Source organism: Lepidochelys kempii, chromosome 21, assembly GCF_965140285.1.
Source record: "Lepidochelys kempii isolate rLepKem1 chromosome 21, rLepKem1.hap1, whole genome shotgun sequence".
NCBI lineage: Eukaryota > Metazoa > Chordata > Testudines > Cheloniidae > Lepidochelys > Lepidochelys kempii.
In genome coordinates, this window is record NC_136400.1 from 88,041 (window position 1) to 105,929 (window position 17,889).

At 46.0% G+C, this 17,889-nt stretch overlaps 1 protein-coding gene across 1 annotated transcript in view; it reads right to left on the bottom strand.

The window, feature by feature from the left end:
• Positions 1–651: 651 nt before the first annotated feature.
• Positions 652–17,889, bottom strand: part of LOC140901439 (uncharacterized) — a 28,063-nt gene continuing 10,825 nt past the window's right edge. Inside the window, 5 exon segments of the mRNA XM_073320294.2 lie at positions 652–7,021; positions 7,023–8,293; positions 8,655–8,768; positions 16,110–16,236; positions 16,919–16,986. Of these exon segments, the coding sequence (XP_073176395.2) occupies positions 6,914–7,021; positions 7,023–8,293; positions 8,655–8,768; positions 16,110–16,236; positions 16,919–16,975 (1,677 nt within the window). The 5' untranslated portion in view covers positions 16,976–16,986 and the 3' untranslated portion in view covers positions 652–6,913.

Sequence of the window (17,889 nt, forward strand, 5' to 3'; positions counted from 1 at the left end):
GGTTATAGACATATGTGTGAATACTTATTTATTTAGGTAACAAGATATAGGTTAACTTTATTTTTCTGGGTAAATGATCTTAATATAGATGTGTTAACTGTCCTTAGCTTAACATACAGGATATGGCCTTTACGTCTCTTGCGTTACAGCCAAGCTTACTTTAATATAAATCTCTAAACCTATTACAATAAACCAAATACTTAAACGTATACAAAAAAAATATATCTATGCAAGCAAGCAGGTTAGTCCTATAAGCTACACGACTCAGAATCAGGACAAGAGATTCTCCCATTGCATTCTCCTCTGAGCCATTCAAACCTCCTTCACTCATTAGTTTTGAGTCATATTATTTACAAAAGTTCTAGTACTGTCGTAATGGAAAAAAACCAAAAAACAAACAAACCAGCCAGCCTCCCCATCTGCAAACAATCCCATCTCAGTAGGAAAAGTCCTACAACAGGCTTTGCCAACAGTTGGAAACTGGGACTTAAACTCCAAATGATCTCACTATATTTCAGATCCATTCAAATTCCCCATCCAGGTCTGAATGTATCCGATGAAGTGAGCTGTAGCTCACGAAAGCTTATGCTCAAATAAATTTGTTAGTCTCTAAGGTGCCACAAGTACTCCTTTTCTTTTTGAGAATATAGATTAACACGGCTGCTATTCCATCTAGGTCTGTGATACTTCCATCTCAGGCCCTAAATTACTGTTTTAGGAGCAAAGAAAACAAATTGTCATCCACAAACAGAGGGCTGAGAACCCTGGATCATAGGACACATTGAGCGGTGGAACTGTAGAGAGTGGAGATCAGGTCTACATGGCTCAGAAAGAGGAAACGCTGCTGGGCTAATTCGGAAGGTGCGAATCCCTCCGACTCCCCACTTCAGGTGTCACAGAGCTTGAAAACACACACTCTCCCCCCAAGTCAGAGTCACCAGGCGATGCTCTGGAACTACTCCATATGAAGCTAATCAGGACTTTGGGGGAGCATGTCTCCTCTCTCTCAGCACACTGTCACTAGGGCAAGAAGCTGACACAACTTCGACCTTCCTAGGTCTGACTGCAAAGTATTCAGAATCCCCTTCCACACAATGTGCTTCCTGCAGTGAGTCTGCCCGGACGGGGCTCCTGGGGAAGCCAGAGGGCCCTGCACCCGAGCTCCACAGTGACGCTCAGCCAGCCAGTAAAACAGAAGGTTTATTATTAGACAGGAACACAGCGTAGAACAGAACTTGTTGGCACAGAAATCAGTGACTTTCAGCCAAGTCCATCTTGGGGAGTCATGGGCCAGATGCCCTGGACTCCCCCTCTTCCAGTCCCCCCAAGCAGACTGCCAACTTCCAGCGACCCGAAGTCAGACACCCCCATTGCTCCTCCTCCTTGTTTTTGTCTCTCTTCCTGGGCAGAGTCACCTGGTTGCTTCCCATTCCTGGGTCTCAGGTTACAAAGGGCACCGTGTGACGGGTTCAGTCACAGATGCCCCCTTGGGACTGTCACCTGACATCTGAAATTACCTCAGAGCCTGTTTTCCCTGCTAGCTTGGGACCTCAAGAACCCTATCTTGTTGAGCCAGACACGCGAGCCTGCTGCAACACAGACCCAGGGTCTGAACCACGCCCCAAAGCTGCAGGTTTTAAGTGAAAACGGGGGGGAGTGATAGCTTAGTGGTTTGAGCATTGGCCTACTAAACCCAGGGTTGAGAGTTCAATCCTCAAGGGGGCCAGTTAGGGATCTGAGGCAAAAAATCTGTCAGGGACAGTACTTGGTCCTGCTAGTGAAGGCAGGGGACTGGACTCGATGACCTTTCAAGGTCCCTCCCAGCTCTATGAGATAGGTATATCGCCATATAAAAAAAAAAAATATATATATATATATATATATATATTAAAAAAAACAAAAAAAACAAAAGTGATGTTATTAAGTATGAAAAGTAGGATTTAAGTGGTTTCAAGTAATAACAGACAGAACAAAGTAAGTCACCCAGCAAAATAAAGAAAAACATGCAAGTCTAAGCCTAATACATTAAGGGCGGGTAGTGATCCATCTATCAGGGGTCGATTTATCATGTCTAGTCTAGACACGATAAATCGATCCCCAAGCGCTCTGCCGTCAACTCTGGTACTTCAGCACCGCAAGAGGCACAAGCAGAGTAGACGGGGGAGTGACAGCAGTCGACTTGCCACCCCATAAAGACGCCGAGGTAAGTCAACCTAAATACGTCAACTTCAGCTACGCTATTCCTGTATTCTTAGGTCGATCCCCCCCTTAGTGTAGGGCTGGCCTAAGAAACTGATGACAGGTAATCTCCCCCCCTCAGAGATGTTCCAATAAGCTTCTTTCACAGATTAGACTCCTTCCTCGTCTGGGCCCAATCCTTTCCCCAAGTAAAAAGAAAAGGTGGCACCTTAGAGACTAACAAATTCATTAGAGCGTAAGCTTTCGTGAGCTACAGCTCACTTCATCCGATGCATACAATGGAAAATATAGTGGGGAGATTCTCTCCCCGATGAAGTGAGCTGTAGTTCACAAAAGCTTATGCTCTAATAAATTTGTTGGTCTCTCAGGTGCCACAAGTACTCCTTTTCTTTTTACAGATACAGACTAACACGGCTGCTACTCTGAAACCTTTCCACAGGTAGTGTTAGTTCCAGCAGACATCTCAGGTGGTAAGCAGGGGATTTCTCATGACTGGCCCTCTTTGTCCTGCTCCACCCCCTTCTATAGCTTTGGCACAAGGCGGGAATCTTTTGTCTGTCTGGGTCCCCACCCCTCCTTCTAAATGGAAAAGTACCAGATTTAAGATGGATTTCAGCACCAGGTGACATGGTCACATCACATGTCACTGTAAGACCCCTAGTCTCCATTCCCCATGGGCTAGCCCACACGTACACAGGAAAGCTTTCAAGTAACTAAGGCCATTTACAACTGATTGTTTCTGGAACACACTTAATGGCCTCTACTTAATATGTTTACATCAGTGATACAATTTTATAGCTTATTCTCCTAGCTCCAGATATAGAAATAATACATGCAAACAAATAGGATGAACACACTTAGTAGATTATAAGCTTTCTAATGACACCATACAAGGGGTATTTAGCGTAAAGCATATTCCAGTTGTCATATTAATAAGCATATTTCCATAAAGCCTACAGACTGCAATGTCACACACCGGTCATAGCACAGCTGGAGCAGCCTCACCTCCCCAGAGGTCTCAGCAAAGTCACACATCCCTATTCCCACCACCGAGGTATTGGTGCAGCACACAGGAAAACTGAGGCACATGCAGTATTCATGCAAAACAGTAAAACTCACATAGGCTCAACAGTAAGACTCACATACAACATAACAAGGGAAAATCCACACTTCGTGACACCCTCTATCCCTGCACCTTCTCTGTTATATTTACATTGAGAATATATTTATATTGAGAACATAGCTAATATAACGCCAATATTTAATAAGGGCCCTACAGGTGATCCTTGCAATTACAGACCAGTAAGTCTAATGTCAGTACCGGGCAAATTAGTTGAAACGATAGTAAAGAATAAAATTGTAAGACACATAGAAGGACATAAATTGTTGGGCAAAAGTCAACATGGTTTCTGTAAAGGGAAATCACGAAAGCTTATGCTCAAATAAATTTGTGAGTCTCTCAGGTGCCACAAGTACTCCTTTTCTTTTTGCGAATACAGACTAACACGGCTGCTACTCTGAAACTAATCTACTAGAGTTCTTTGAAGGGGTCAACCTGAGCCTGAGGGGGAGACTGAATTTACTAATGTACATTGCCAAAGAGCCACAGTAATATGTCAGCAGCCCCGCCATCAGCTCCCGCCTGCTCCCAGTGCCTCCCGCCCACCAGCTACCCTGCCCATCAGCGCCTCCCCATCCCTCCCGATCAGCTGTTTTGTGGCATGCAGGAGGCTCGGAGGGGAGGGAGAGGAGCGAGGGCATAGCAGGCTCATGGGTAGGGGTGGAGTGGGGGCACATTGGAAAGTTGGCGCCTGTAGCTCCAGCCCCAGAGTCGGTGCCTATACAAGGAGCCGCATATTAACTTCTGAAGAGCTGCATGTGGCTCCGGAGCCACAGGTTGGCCACCCCTGAACTAATCTATTAGAGTTCTTTGAAGGCTCAACAAACATGTAGACAAGGGGGATCCAGTGGACATTGTGTACTTAGATTTCCAGAAAGCCTTTGACAAGATTTCTCACCAAAGGCTCTTACGTAAATTAAGCTGTCATGGGATAAGAGGGAAGATCCTTTTATGGGTTGAGAACTGGTTAAAAGACAGGGAACAAAGGATAGGAATAAATGGTAAATTTTCAGAATGGAGAGGGGTAACTAGTGGTGTTCCCCAAGGGTCAGTCCTAGGACCAATCCTATTCAACTTATTCTTAAATGATCTGGAGCAAGGAGTAAACGGTGAGGTGGCAAAGTTTGCAGAGGATACTTGTCATGGAGTCCAGGGGCGATGCTCTGGAACTGCTCCCTACGAAGCCAGTCAGGACTTGGGTGAAGTCTCCCCTCTGTGAGCAGCTTGTCTGAAGGGCAAGAAGCTCACATGGCTTCCACCTTCCTGGGTCTGACCTCGGAGCATTCAGCATCCTCTGCCTCTCTGTGTGCTTCCCACAGCGAGTCCGCCCAGGCTGAGTCCTGGGGAAGCCAGAGGGTCCTGCACCCCAACTTCACAGTCAGACGTGACTCTCAGCCAGCCAGTAAAACAGAGGTTTATTAGATGACAGGAACATGGTCTAAAACAGAGCTTGTAGGTACAGAGAACAGGACCCCTCAGCCGGGTCCATTTTGGGGGGCAGTGAGCCAGACAACCCCGTCTGCACTTCACTCCATGTTCCCAGCCTGCCCAAACTGAAACTCTCTCCAGCCCCTCCTCCTCTTTGTCCCTTTCCCGGGCTAGGAGGTTACCTGATCTCTTTGTCTTCAACCCTTTAGCTCTCACCTTGCAGGGGGGAAGGGCCAGGCCACCAGTTGCCAGGAAACAGGGACACACCCCTGCACACACCTCTAGGGCTCTGCAATGATCATACACCCTTATCCCACCACCTAGATACTTAAGAACTGCATAGGGGAAACTGAGGCACCCCCACAATATTCAGAGGAAACATTAAGAACTGTCCCACTTCATCACAATACAATACAAACTGCTCAAGAAAGTAAAGACCCAAGCAGACTGTGAAGAACTTCAAAAAGATCTCACAAAACTAAGTGATTAGGCAGCAAAATGGCAAATGAAATTTAATGTGGATAAGTGTAAAGTAATGCACACTGGAAAAAATAACCCCAACTTTACATTCGATATGATGGGGGCTAATTTAGCTACAACTAATCAGGAAAGAGATCTTGGAATCATCGTGGATAGTTCTACGAAGATGTCCATGCAGTGTGCAGCAGCAGTCAAAAAAGCAATCAGGATGTTGGAATCATTTAAAAAGGGATAGAGAATAAGACAGAAAATATCTTATTGCCCCTATATACGTTCATGGTACGCCCACACTAGAATACTGCATACAGATGTGGTCTCCTCATCTCAAAAAAGATACACTGGCATTAGAAAAGGTTCAGCGAAGGGCAACTAAAATGATTAGGGGTTTGGAATGGGTCCCATATGAGGAGAGATTAAAGAGACTAGGACTTTTAAACTTGGAAAAGAGGAGACTAAGGGGGGATATGATAGAGGTATTTAAAATCATGAGTGGTGTGGAGAAAGTGAATAAGGAAAAATTATTTACCTGTTCCCATAATATAAGAACTAGGGGCCACCAAATGAAATTAATGGGCAGCAGGTTCACACAGCGCACAGTCAACTTGTGGAACTCCTTGCCTGAGGAGGTTGTGAAGGAGAGGGTTATAACAGGGTTTAAACGACAACTAGATAAATTCATGGAGGTTAAGTCCATTAATGGCTATGAGGTAAGGAATGGTGTCCCTGGCCTCTGTTTGTCAGAGGGTGGAAATGGATGGCAGGCAAGAAATCACTTGATCCTTACATGTTAGGATCACTCCCTTTGGGGCACCTGGCATTGGCCACTGTCAGCAGACAGGATACTGGGCTGGATGGACCTTTGGTCTGACCCAGTTTGGCCATTCTTATGTTCTTATGAGAAAAATGGTACAAAACCCAACTGCTATTCAGCAGAACCCAGGGCAACGTAGGAACAACTGGGAACAAGGCAATCGGTCCCTAATGGGGGAACCTGGTGACTAACAATCATAGAATCAGAATATCAGGGTTGGAAGGGACCTCAGGAGGTCATCTAGTCCAACCCCCTGCTCAAAGCAGGACCAATCCCCAATTTTTGCCCCAGATCCCTAAATGGCCCCCTCAAGGATTGAACTCACAACCCTAGGTTTAGCAGGCCAACGCTCAAACCACTGAGCTATCCTTCCCTCCAAAAATCAGCCCCCTCCTTTTGCAGTGGGAGGAAAAGTATAAAAGTGATGCTCCAAATTTGGTTAGACTAGGAAAAGCGATGGAGGTTGTGTCCAGTGGTGAGGAAATTTGCTACGTTACCTTGGACGCTATATGGGCTATTTTCTTTATTGAAAACATAGTTGTGTTTATATCAGGATCACTAACTCAATTTAGTTAACTCCATGAAAAACCCTAGTGGAGTCAAAGCCCAGGTAGCTTTAACCTCCATGTACCGAGTAGAGGTCACTCCTGGTTCCCCCACCTGGTACTGATGGGCACTCCTGTTGGAGGGACGCACACGTCCATGACACAGGACAAAGGAGTTGATGAAAAACACTGTGCTTCAACTCCAAGGAAGGGTGAGCTGCAAAAGGGAAAAGCAGACAACTCACCTGAAGGAGCTGAGATGTCACAAATGCTGCCCTAAAGTTCGCTACTTGGGAATTAGGAAAAGGAAAAAACAATCTTTTCTGAGCCCTAGACAAGATTTTCATGGTGTTTATCTCCCTTGCAGCTTCTCTGGTGATAAATAAGAGAAGAGCTGCAATGGAAGAATTTCCCGCACTCACAGCATTCATAGGGTTTTCTCATCTGTGTGGCTCCTCTGATGTGTAATAAGCTCTGACCTCCGAGCAAAGGTTTTCCAACACTCACAGCATTCAAAGGGTTTCTCCCCTGTGTGGATTCTCTGATGGCGAATAAGGTCTGAGCTCCGAGCGAAGGTTTTCGCGCAATCACAGCATTCATAGGGTTTCTCCCCTGTGTGGCTCCTCTGATGTGTAATAAGGCCTGAGTTCCAAGCAAAGGTTTTCCCGCACTCACAGCATTCATAGGGTTTCTCTCCTGTGTGGCTCCTCTGATGTTTAATAAGGCCTGAGCTCCGAGTGAAGGTTTTTCCGCACTCACAGCATTCATAGGGTTTCTCCCCTGTGTGGCTCCTCCGATGTGTAATTAGGTCTGAGCTCCAAGCAAAGGTTTTCCCGCACTCACAGCATTCATAGGGTTTCTCCCCTGTGTGGATTCTCTGGTGGCGAATAAGGGTTGAGCGCTCAGTGAAGGTTTTCCCGCACTTGCAGCATTCATAAGGTTTCTCTCCTGTGTGGCTCCTCTGATGTGTAATAAGGCCTGAGCTCCGAGTAAAAGTTTTCCCGCACTCACAGCATTCATAGGGTTTCTCTCCAGTGTGGATCCACTGATGGTGAATAAGGGTTGAGCGCTCAGTGAAGGTTTTCCCACACTCACAGCACTCATAGGGTTTCTCTCCTGTGTGGCTCCTCTGATGTGTAATAAGGTCTGAGCTCCGAGCAAAGGTTTTCCCGCACTCACAGCATTTATAGGGTTTCTCTCCTGTGTGGCTCCTCTGATGGCGAATAAGGGCTGAGCTCCGAGCGAAGGTTTTCCCGCACTCATAGCATTTATAGGGTTTCTCTCCTGTGTGGCTCCTCTGATGTGTAATAAGGTGTGAGCGCCTCCTGAACTTTTTCCCGCACTCACAGCATCCATAGGATCTTAATCCGGTGTGGATTCTCTGATGGCGAATAAGGTGTGAGTGCCTCCTGAACTTTTTCCCACACTCAAAGCCTGTATTATCTCTCTCTCCCATCAGGATTCTCTGCTGGGCCGTGGTTTCCTTGAGGCCTTTGAGAGTTCCCAGATAGTTAACAGATATTCCAACTTTCTGCACTGGCTGGTTTCCCTGCTGCTTCTCTGGCCTGTGCTGCCCCTGAGAGCCTTTTCCCTGCTCACAACTCCTGGACACACTCCCTGTGCATCTTTGCAATAACGCCTCATGCAGTTCCGCTTGCTCATCTTCCTGCTGAGGATTCTGTTCCACGGTCTCTCTCACCATCCCATCACCTGCAAGGACAGAGAAAGAAAAACCTCAGAAACCGGAAGGGAAAAAGAAGAGAACAAACCAAGAGAATAGCTGAAGATGGAAAAAAACTAGGTACCGAATTTCCCCAAACTCTTCCCCAAAGGGGCGAGAGGAGGGGATCAATTCTGAATCCAGTTCCCATCCAAACACTCCCCAGGGAGAAGGGAGTTTCGGGAGGAATCTACTGCCAGGAGTTAGGATGGGTAGGGAGCCATGAACAGTATCTGCCCTGAGGATATGACACCTGCTGGGGACCATCCTGAATCCAGAGACCTCACAAGGTCTTTGTTGGGAATCCCAGCTGTTTCCTTCAAGCACTGAGTAGGTTTAATCATCCCTCACCCATGCGGCTGCCTCTCAGGATCTCTCTTTCCTCTGAGCCCCAGAGATCTGGGGCCCACGTCTCTTCCCCTCGCTCCAGCTGGGAGATGACATCGGGTTTGGAAACTGGGAACCCTGCCCAGGGTAAAGACGACCAGTGAGATCAGGTAACAGCAAAAGAAGAAATTACTCAACTTGTGCACCAACGATGCTTCTTTGAGATGTGCCTCCCTATGGTGCTAGCCGATTAAACACAGCTGTGTAGATCGGTGTCTTTCCACACTACTGTGCCCCTTCCACGAGTCCGATTTGTCTTGCAAATTACACCAAGTTACACCTCATTTAAAAACTACTTGCTTATAAAATCAGACAGAAAAATACAAAAGTGTCACAGCACACTGTGAATTGCTGACTTGCTCATTTTTACCATATAATTATAAAATAAATAATCAAAATATAGATATTGTACATACATTTCAGTATATAGATCAGCATAAGCAAGTCATCGTTTGAAATTTTACTTTGTATTGTCTTGGCTAGTGATTTTTCCATAGTAACTTTGGAAGACATCTGCGTACCCCAGGGGTACATATACCGCTGGTGTAGACATTGCAGCTCAAGCTTAAGAGACTGAGCTCCAGACCAATCTGCAACATATACGCAATAATATACAGCCCGCCAAGGCCAGTCTGGGTACCCAGGCTGGGAGGGTCTCTCCCAGAGGCAGCACAGACATCCCAATAGGTGCTACTTCCGAGGCTTTGCTTTTCGAAAGGGCGATCCCCACAGCTCCACCACTCTGACACAGGCCATTCTGGAGGCAGCATCTGTGTGTGTCATGATGACACCTCAGCGAGTCCCACTGATTTCAGATTCCTCATAAACATGGTCTCTCCTGGAGTGCTGCAGCCAGCAGGTATTTTCAGCAACACAAGAGAGGCTTTTCAGAATCAGACTGCATTGCTTAGGCAACGGGAACACGGGATTTACAGATCCCTTGGTCAGTTTGGGAAAGCAAAACTGAACTCTACATTCATTTTGGAAGTTTCATCTGCCTGGCTTTTTCAAAGCCTCCTTGATTTCATCTCTCTCTCTGTTGCCTTGTCTCAGTCTTTTTGCCCCAAAGAGCAGCAAACTGAAGCCCAGTCTGTTTATACCCTAGTTCCTGTGTCCCAAAGTGCAGTGTAGTTGTGTTCCCGTTTTCTGCTTCCCTCGGACCCAGTCATTACACATTAACGTCCAGTCTTTGAGACTTCCATTGTCCAGTGTGCTTCATACTATGCGGACAGTTCTTGATAGTGTTTCCATGTAAATGGAGACAGGCCTATGTTACTTCAACAGGAATTACATCCCCATCCCAGAAAAGGAATTCATTCCTTCACACCCAGTGGCTAACAAAGCAAACTGAGAGGGAAGCTGACCCATGCATATTTTTCATTAAAAAAAACCCCTACTAAATAAAGCCCCCATTCTCCAGAGGGAGACAAGGTCAAAGTGAAGGACTAGGATAATGAATCATAAAATCACAGAAACTCAGGGGTAAAAGGACCTCAAGATGTCAGCTAGTCCATCCCCTCCAGCCCTGAGGCAGGACCAAGTATACACAGACCATCGGTCTAACCTCTTCTTAAAAATCTCCAATGACCAGCGTTCCACAACCTCTCTTGGTAACATATTCCTGTACTTATCTATACTCACAGTAGGACAGTTTTTCCTAAAATCCAACCTGAACATCCCGTGCTGCAGAACCTGCCAGTTACTACTTCTCCCTACCCTAACCAGGAGAGGATAAGGGAAGATCAGATTTCAAGACGACGACCATGGTCAGTGGTGTCAGACAGCTGACAAGTCAAGGAGGAGGAGGGGGATGGAGTGCTGGTTCTGAGCTTCGCCTAGGGACAGGTGATTAGAGACTTCAGCAAAAGCAGCCACAGTGAAGTGCTACAATCTCTGACTCCCTGAATCCTTCCCTTCCTACCCCCACCAGAACCCGTCACAGGAGGATGAGTCAGAGAGACCACCTTGGGACTGTCCCCTGATGTGCTGGAACTACCTCTGAGCCCATTGCTCTGTCAGTTAGCGATGTGAAAAATCGCATCCCCACCCGACATAAATTGCAGCAAAAACTGTAGTGTCGACACAGTTATAGTGGCAAAGAAGTCCATTAAACAGAAAAACAAGGAAATTAAAGGCCCATAAAGTACATTAAGCAGAGTTAAGGATGCCTAGCACTATCTTGTGCCCTTCCAGCATGTGGATGGTGGTGAAAAATAAAACCTCTGAAAACCAGGAAATGAAGAATTAAACTACACACCACCAGTGATTTCCCTAGACCCCCCGCACCCTGTTTCATGCAGTGTTGCCAACTTAGTTGTTGGTTGGAAATCTGAATTGAAATTCAAACATTAATACGCACTTTAAAAGCATACACAGTATATGAGAAAATACTTGTCCCTGAGAAAGCACAATGGGTTTGGAAAATATGAACAGAGACTAGCCTCCTCACACGGCTATTATTTATGACAATGTCAGCACATTCGTTTCAGCAATGTTGGCCTACCTTATAATTTAAGGTTATGATTTGTAAGCAAGATCTGAATGAGCTCTCCCCTGACAGCTAGTGATGAGCCAGGGGTGGGTGTAAAGGTTTCAGGACCAGACTGTATTTACATGAACACACCTACTCTGCCTAGGTATCCAGCAGACAGAGCTGTGCTGCCCAACTGATCAATTTTGGCTGGTGTTGGCTTACAAATCCCTGTAGTATTCAATGTGGGGGTCATAAAATATTGTTCTCCGCATTGTAGGAGTAAAGGGCAGCAGACCTGTGCTGAGCCTGCCTGACTGAGGGGGTCTCCCTCAGTGCTTAATTTGTGCTAGGGCTTGCCAGGACTGAGCCCCAGCACCTCCAGGCTCGGCTGTTCAGAGCCCTGGGACCTCTGGGCTTGTCACATCCGTTATGAAAGTAACAAACTTGCTTGAGCCCTGACACCTCTTTCATTACAAATTAAGCACTGGTCACCCTCAACTGAACTGCACTCCCTAAGCAGGAGGTTTGGATGCCAGATCCCAGTGAAGAGAGAGAGGGTGGGGACAGGTGTTTTGGGTGGTGTGGGCTCTGCTTAAGAGTTATAGGCACTAGTTGACCTGTCCCTCTCTCCTGTTTAGAGAGAGAGCTGATTAGGCTTCATAGAGAGTCTTTTGGTTTATTAAATGACCACTAGAGCTGAAATCATTGAGAATCAGGTCGAAGTGCTTAGACCTGCTGTAGAAGAGAAAGCCCAGCCTGCACGAGCAGCAAGGTTCCCGCATTAAGAGCTGAAATCACTGAGAGCTGGCGGAACCGTGAGAGACCAACTCACAGAGGTCACAGTGGCAGATGGCAGAAGGTGACAGTGCAGGGCCATTGGAGACAGAGTGGTAGAATGACCAGTGGTACAACAAACAGTGGCCAGAGCATTGGACTACATTTTAGTGACTTCGTTCCAGAATGCTAGATTTATGACTGGGAAACTTATATAAATATACATTTCCTAGTAGGCCAAGATTTTTAAAATGCATTATTTGCCAAGGTCATTATCTCAAGAGGTCATTATCTGGGGAGTTTCTGAACTAAACTTTTTGATTATAATAATTATTTTTTATATAAGAATGGAGTACTGGGTCAGACCAATCGTCCATCTATCCCAGTATTCTGTCTTCCAACAGTGACTATTCCAGGTGCTTCAGAGAGTCATAGAGTGATCCATCTCCTGTTGTCCACGCCCAGCTTCTGGCAAACAGAGGGTAGGGACACTCGGAGCATGGTGTAGCATCCCATCCTGGCTAATAGCCATCGATGGACCTAACCTCCATGAACTTATCTAGTTCTTTTTTGAACCATGTTATAATTTTGGCCTTCACAACGTCCCTGGCAAAAAGTTCCACAGGTGACTGTGCACTGTGTGAAGAAATACTTCCTTGTGTTTGTTTTAAACTTGCTGTCTATTAATTTCATTGGGTGACCCCTGGTTCTTGTGTTAAGTGAAGGGATAAATAACACTTCCCTATTCATTTTCTCCACGCCAGTCAAGATTTTATAAGCCTCTATCATATCCCCTCTTAGTCGTCTCTTTTCCAAGCTGAAAAGTCCCAGTCTTTTTAATCTCTCCTCACATGGAATCTGTTCCATACTCCTAATCATTTTTGTTGCCCTTCTCTGAACCTTTTCCGATTCCAATATATCTTTTTTGAGATGGGGTGACCAGATCTGCATGAGGTATTCAAGATATGGGCATACCATGGATTTATATAGTAAAAGTGGAGAAGCCTGGTTTGCCAGACTGATCAGCTAAGCCAACTGTGACAACCTATATGAAAAGGCTGCAAAACACCATGCCTCGGGACTGCATCAACATGCAGAAAGCCTTATAAGCCAGTTACTGTCAAAGCCCATTTTAGAAGAATTTAATGAGGCTTTTAAGAATGCTTGAGACACAACTCAGTTTATTTGAACCAACATAGCTGTTGCACCATATTTTCTATTTAAGTAAGAGATACCACACACTACAAACTTAAGGCCAGTGTTAAGTGCATTGTCACTTGTTTGAAACCAGTGTCCACCTTCAGGATTAACAAGACTGGCAAATGCTCGCTTCTCTTTCTGAAAAAACTCAGCGGACTCTCTAGAAGCATGCAGTGCAACAGTGAAAGACTCAGCAGTTGAAAAAGTGAAGAACTCTCTCACCATATTCAAAATATGTGCACACATGGCTGATGAAGCACCAATGCAAATAGGCATCAGGTCATTGCATATGTTATCTCGATGTCCGTGGTAGGCCAGTCGATGCATTCTAGATGTTCAAATTATAGAAGACTCATCAGCTGCATCTGTGACATCTTAGAAGAGTTAAATGCTTGTAAACTGAACCCCAAACAGATGGATGCTTGTGCATTTGATGGAGCTACAAACGTCTTTGGAAGACATGGTGGAGTACAAGCTTTGCTCAGGGAAAAGTGTATCCCTAATCTCTCCTATACACACTGCAAAGGCCATATCATATGATGAATTAATGAAGATTTAACTTCAACTTCTTTCTCATCACTAGTGGTTCAACCCCATCTTTGTGCTATGTTTCCTGGGATAAAAGAAGTAGGAATTCTTCTCTTGCTACTCCCAGTCACAACAGCTAAAGTTGAGCGTTCTTTTTCCTCAATGAATCAAAGTTTGTGTTCTGAAAGAAGTCGCTTTCTGCCTGACCATGAGCATATCGTGAAGGCCTGGAAGTAACAGACATACAAGATGACACCAAAGAGTGCAAAATTACAACAAGAAACCAAGACAGATGTAGTGCTTTGTAGCAGGACTGAATAGACAACTTGAATTTGTGTGATGATTTTAAAACAGGAGTTAAATCTAATAAAATGGTCATGAAACATTTTTCAGTTTTTACTATGGTGCCATACAGCCCATGTTCGCCCTCACAGTCTCAACCCTCATCAGCCCTTACCCCCCAGAATATTCTAACACCCCCTCTAATTTCAATTCCTGGGGAAAACACTGCATGCCACCCCTGCAACGCAACCTGAACTCTGCCCTTACCCCCGACCTCTGGAGCTGGCAAACGTCACTGGAAATAGGTCAGTAAGGGTGGGGCAAAGGTTAACCAACTACGCAAGGAAGGGGCCAGTTTTCCATCTCTTGAAGGCTTCAAGTCAGGACACGATGCCTTTCTGGAAGATGTTCTCATCAAACACAAGGTATTCAGCGCTCTACAATGGTAACTGGATGAAACTCCACGGTCCGTGGTACACAGGTGGTCAGACTAGATGACCTAATAGTCTCCCCTGGCCTTAAAATTTATTGATTGACAGAAGTGTTAGGATATAGATGTTCAGGGCTATCTGTAAAGGCCTATACTCTAAGAATTTAGGTCTGTTCTTATCACTTGGCTAGTTATAGAGATATAAAAGAAAGAATCAAAATCACTGTCTGCCAGTGTAAGAGCCTTCTCTTTCTGTGACAGTCTGAGGCCCTGTTCTTAGGCTAAGGCCTTTGGCTAAGCAGCAGAGGCAGCCATAAGCTGGGAAGTAAATGGTCACACCCTCACATTCCAAACTAGTCACATTGAAATAAGGTGCTATTGGGCTGTTAGGAATACAATCCTGTCCTGCTCATGCCTATCGCCTCCAGAGAAAGGAAAGTGCCTTGAAGACGTAAAAGAAAACTTAGTTTGATAGCATCTTGTCTGGCAAGATCTCACTTATCAATAGCTGGGATGTGAAATCCTCATTTCTGTCTTTGTTCCATCACTGTAGTCCCCATTTCCCTATTGTTTGTCTGCATAATCTCTGTCTGGTTCTCTGATTGTTCCTGTCTGCTGTATAATTAATTTTGCTGGGTATAAACCAATTAAGCTGGTGGGATATAATTGGTTAAATAATCATGTTACAATATGTTAGGATTGGTTAGTTAAATTTCAGGAAAATGATTGGTTAAGATATAGCTAAGCAGAACTCAAGTTTTACTATATAGTCTGCAGTCAATCAGGAAGTGAGTGGGTGGGGGAAAAGGGAATAGGGGTGGGGAAATTGGAATCATGTTTTGCTAAGGGGGGGGGAATGGGAACAGGGACACAGGTAAGGCTCTATGATGTCAGAGCTGGGAAGGGGGACACTAAGGAAGGAAACTGGAATCATGCTTGCTGGAAGTTCACCCCAATAAACATTGAATTGTTTGCACCTTTGGACTTTGGGTATTGTTGCTCTCTGTTCATGCGAAAAAGACCAGGGAAGTAAGTGGGTGAAGGAATAAGCCCCTAACAAGAAGTAAGGACTAAGAACATGCCACTGTGTGTTTTATGTCCCTCAGATTTGAACAGCAGCATTTCTCCCCATTCACTCCAGTAGCGTGCACTGTGCCAGCTGTAGCTTTAAATGAATGGTGGAGGGACTAGTTGAAGCAGCCTGGCAGAGCTATGACCTGAAGAGAGGTGCATGTGAAACTGGAAGGAACAGATAGTCCTCATTTCAGTGCTGAGTGGTGTAGGCAGCGTCAATAAAGGTGCACAAGGGCGTGTTCTTGCCACAAGGATTGTCAACAGGCTGGTGCCGTACATGCTAGGGGGTCTCCAGAGCTCAATGAAGGCAACAACTCAGAAGGAATCCTCATTGGAAGGATAAAGGGTTGGTGACATTATGAAAGTCTGAGATGTGCTGTAGACTCAGTGTCTGAGTGCAGGCCAGGGGTAGGCAGCTTCTGTTCCCTAGATCAGACCTAACCCCAAGTTTTGTTTTAGCAAAGAGACAGTGTTAGCGTTTGTGCTGTCCTACGCCTGTGCTCTGCTCCCAAAGCGTTCTGTAGCAGGGAGGGTCGAGTGTAGTCTGTGTGTCATTGGCCTGTAGGGGTGTTGCTGAAACAAGGCAAAACTGAGGGTGCAATGTGAACCTTAACTCTTCATTTCCCCTTCTAAGAACCGAGGGGACAGGAATCCTTACCCAGCGAGGTGACATTCTCATAGTTCTCCTGCATGACTTCTCCATAGAGGGCTCTCTGAGTGGGGTCCAGCAGAGCCCACTCTTCCTCGGTGAAATACACAGCCACCTCCTCGAAAGTCACCGGCCCCTGAAAGAGCAAGAGACCCCAACTCTGCACCTGCTGCCTAGTGACAACCCCACCATTCACAGGGGAGGAGGGTCAATCACATGGAATCTCTGGGAGGCAGGCAGGCAGGAAACCACCCCCTCCACATCAGAGCAGCCAGGAGGCATCAGGGTGAGGGGAGAAAGAGAGAGAGCCCCAACCCCTTCTACCAGACAGAGATGGCTAGGGTCTTCACCTACCAGTCAGAAGTGGATACAGAAGATAGAGCCCCCAGGAGGGTCCAGGGACAGCCAGTCCCCTGGTAGGAATCCCAACCCCCTCCCCAGTGCCAGCAGTTGGATGGGAAGGGATGGGGTGTCTTTCCCAGGCCTCACTGGGGGTTGCCCTCTGGCTAGTAGGTTCAGACTCCAGTACTGGAGTCTGGTACATTTCCCCAGCCCAGTCCGGGGTATGTGTGTTTTCTGCTTGACAAATTAGGGAATTTCCACTCACAAACCCCATGGGACTGTTGCTCGAATCTAGGCCCCACCGTAAACAAATCCCAGCAGGTTTGTCACACCCTGTCTCCCTGCCTTTCTCCACCCTGTGTATTTCTTTGCCCCTCCCACCTCCCCGACCACCCCAGAAGCACCCATCTCCTATGTATTTACTGCCCTTCTCCTGCCAGCAGGAGCCCCACCAGCAACTCCCCGATGACCCCTACCTGAACAGGATCCATGGCAGCCATTTCCTTTTCCTGGTTCCTGGAAGGACGGGACATAACGCTGCAGTCTGTCAGGGCAAGAAGGGGACGTATCAGAACAGGACAGTAACGTCACATCACAATTCCCCCTGGCTCTTTCCCCGCAGACTGATGATCTCAACTCTACCATGCAAATAACAGAAATATTCAAAACACTATTAGTAATGGGGAGGGGACTTTAACTTCCCAGACACCTGTTAGAAAAGGAATTCAAAACAAACTCAAAGTGTCCAATAAGTTCTTGGAATGTGTTGGGGACATCTGTTTGCTTCAGAAGATGGGATGTAGTAACCGGAGGGACGGGCTGTAACGACGCTGGTTCTGGAGGGACCCAACTGAGAGTGCCAATTCAGGACAAATTGCTTCAAGCAGGGCAGTTACAGCCCAAGGCAAACCAAACTAGCCAAACAGAGAAGATTTTGGTTTTACCCCACTGGCTAACCACACGTCACACAGGCAATTCCCTTAGACACTCCAGTTTCCCAATATCACCACCAGTGCCACTCGTTATGGGGACAAATTGTTATGAAAACCAATATCCCAGTAAAAGAAAAAAGGTTTTCTCGATCCCAAAGGACCAAACCCCAGACCCAGGTCAATAAACAAGTTAGATCTTACCCACAAATCATGCTGTTGCCAATCTTTTAGAATCTAAAATCTAAAGATTTATTCATAAAAGGAAAAAGATAGAGATGAGAGCTAGAATTGGTTAAATGGAATCAATGACATACAGTAACGGCAAAGTTCTTGGTTCAGGCTTGGAGCAACGATAGAATAAACTGCAGGTTCAAATCAAGTCTCTGGAGTACATCCACAGCTCGGATGGGTCTTTCAGTCCTTGGTTCAAAGCTTCAGTGTAGCAAAGTCCCTCCAGAGGTAAGAAGCAGGATTGAAGACAAGATGGAGGAGCTGCAGCAGTTTTTTATATTCTC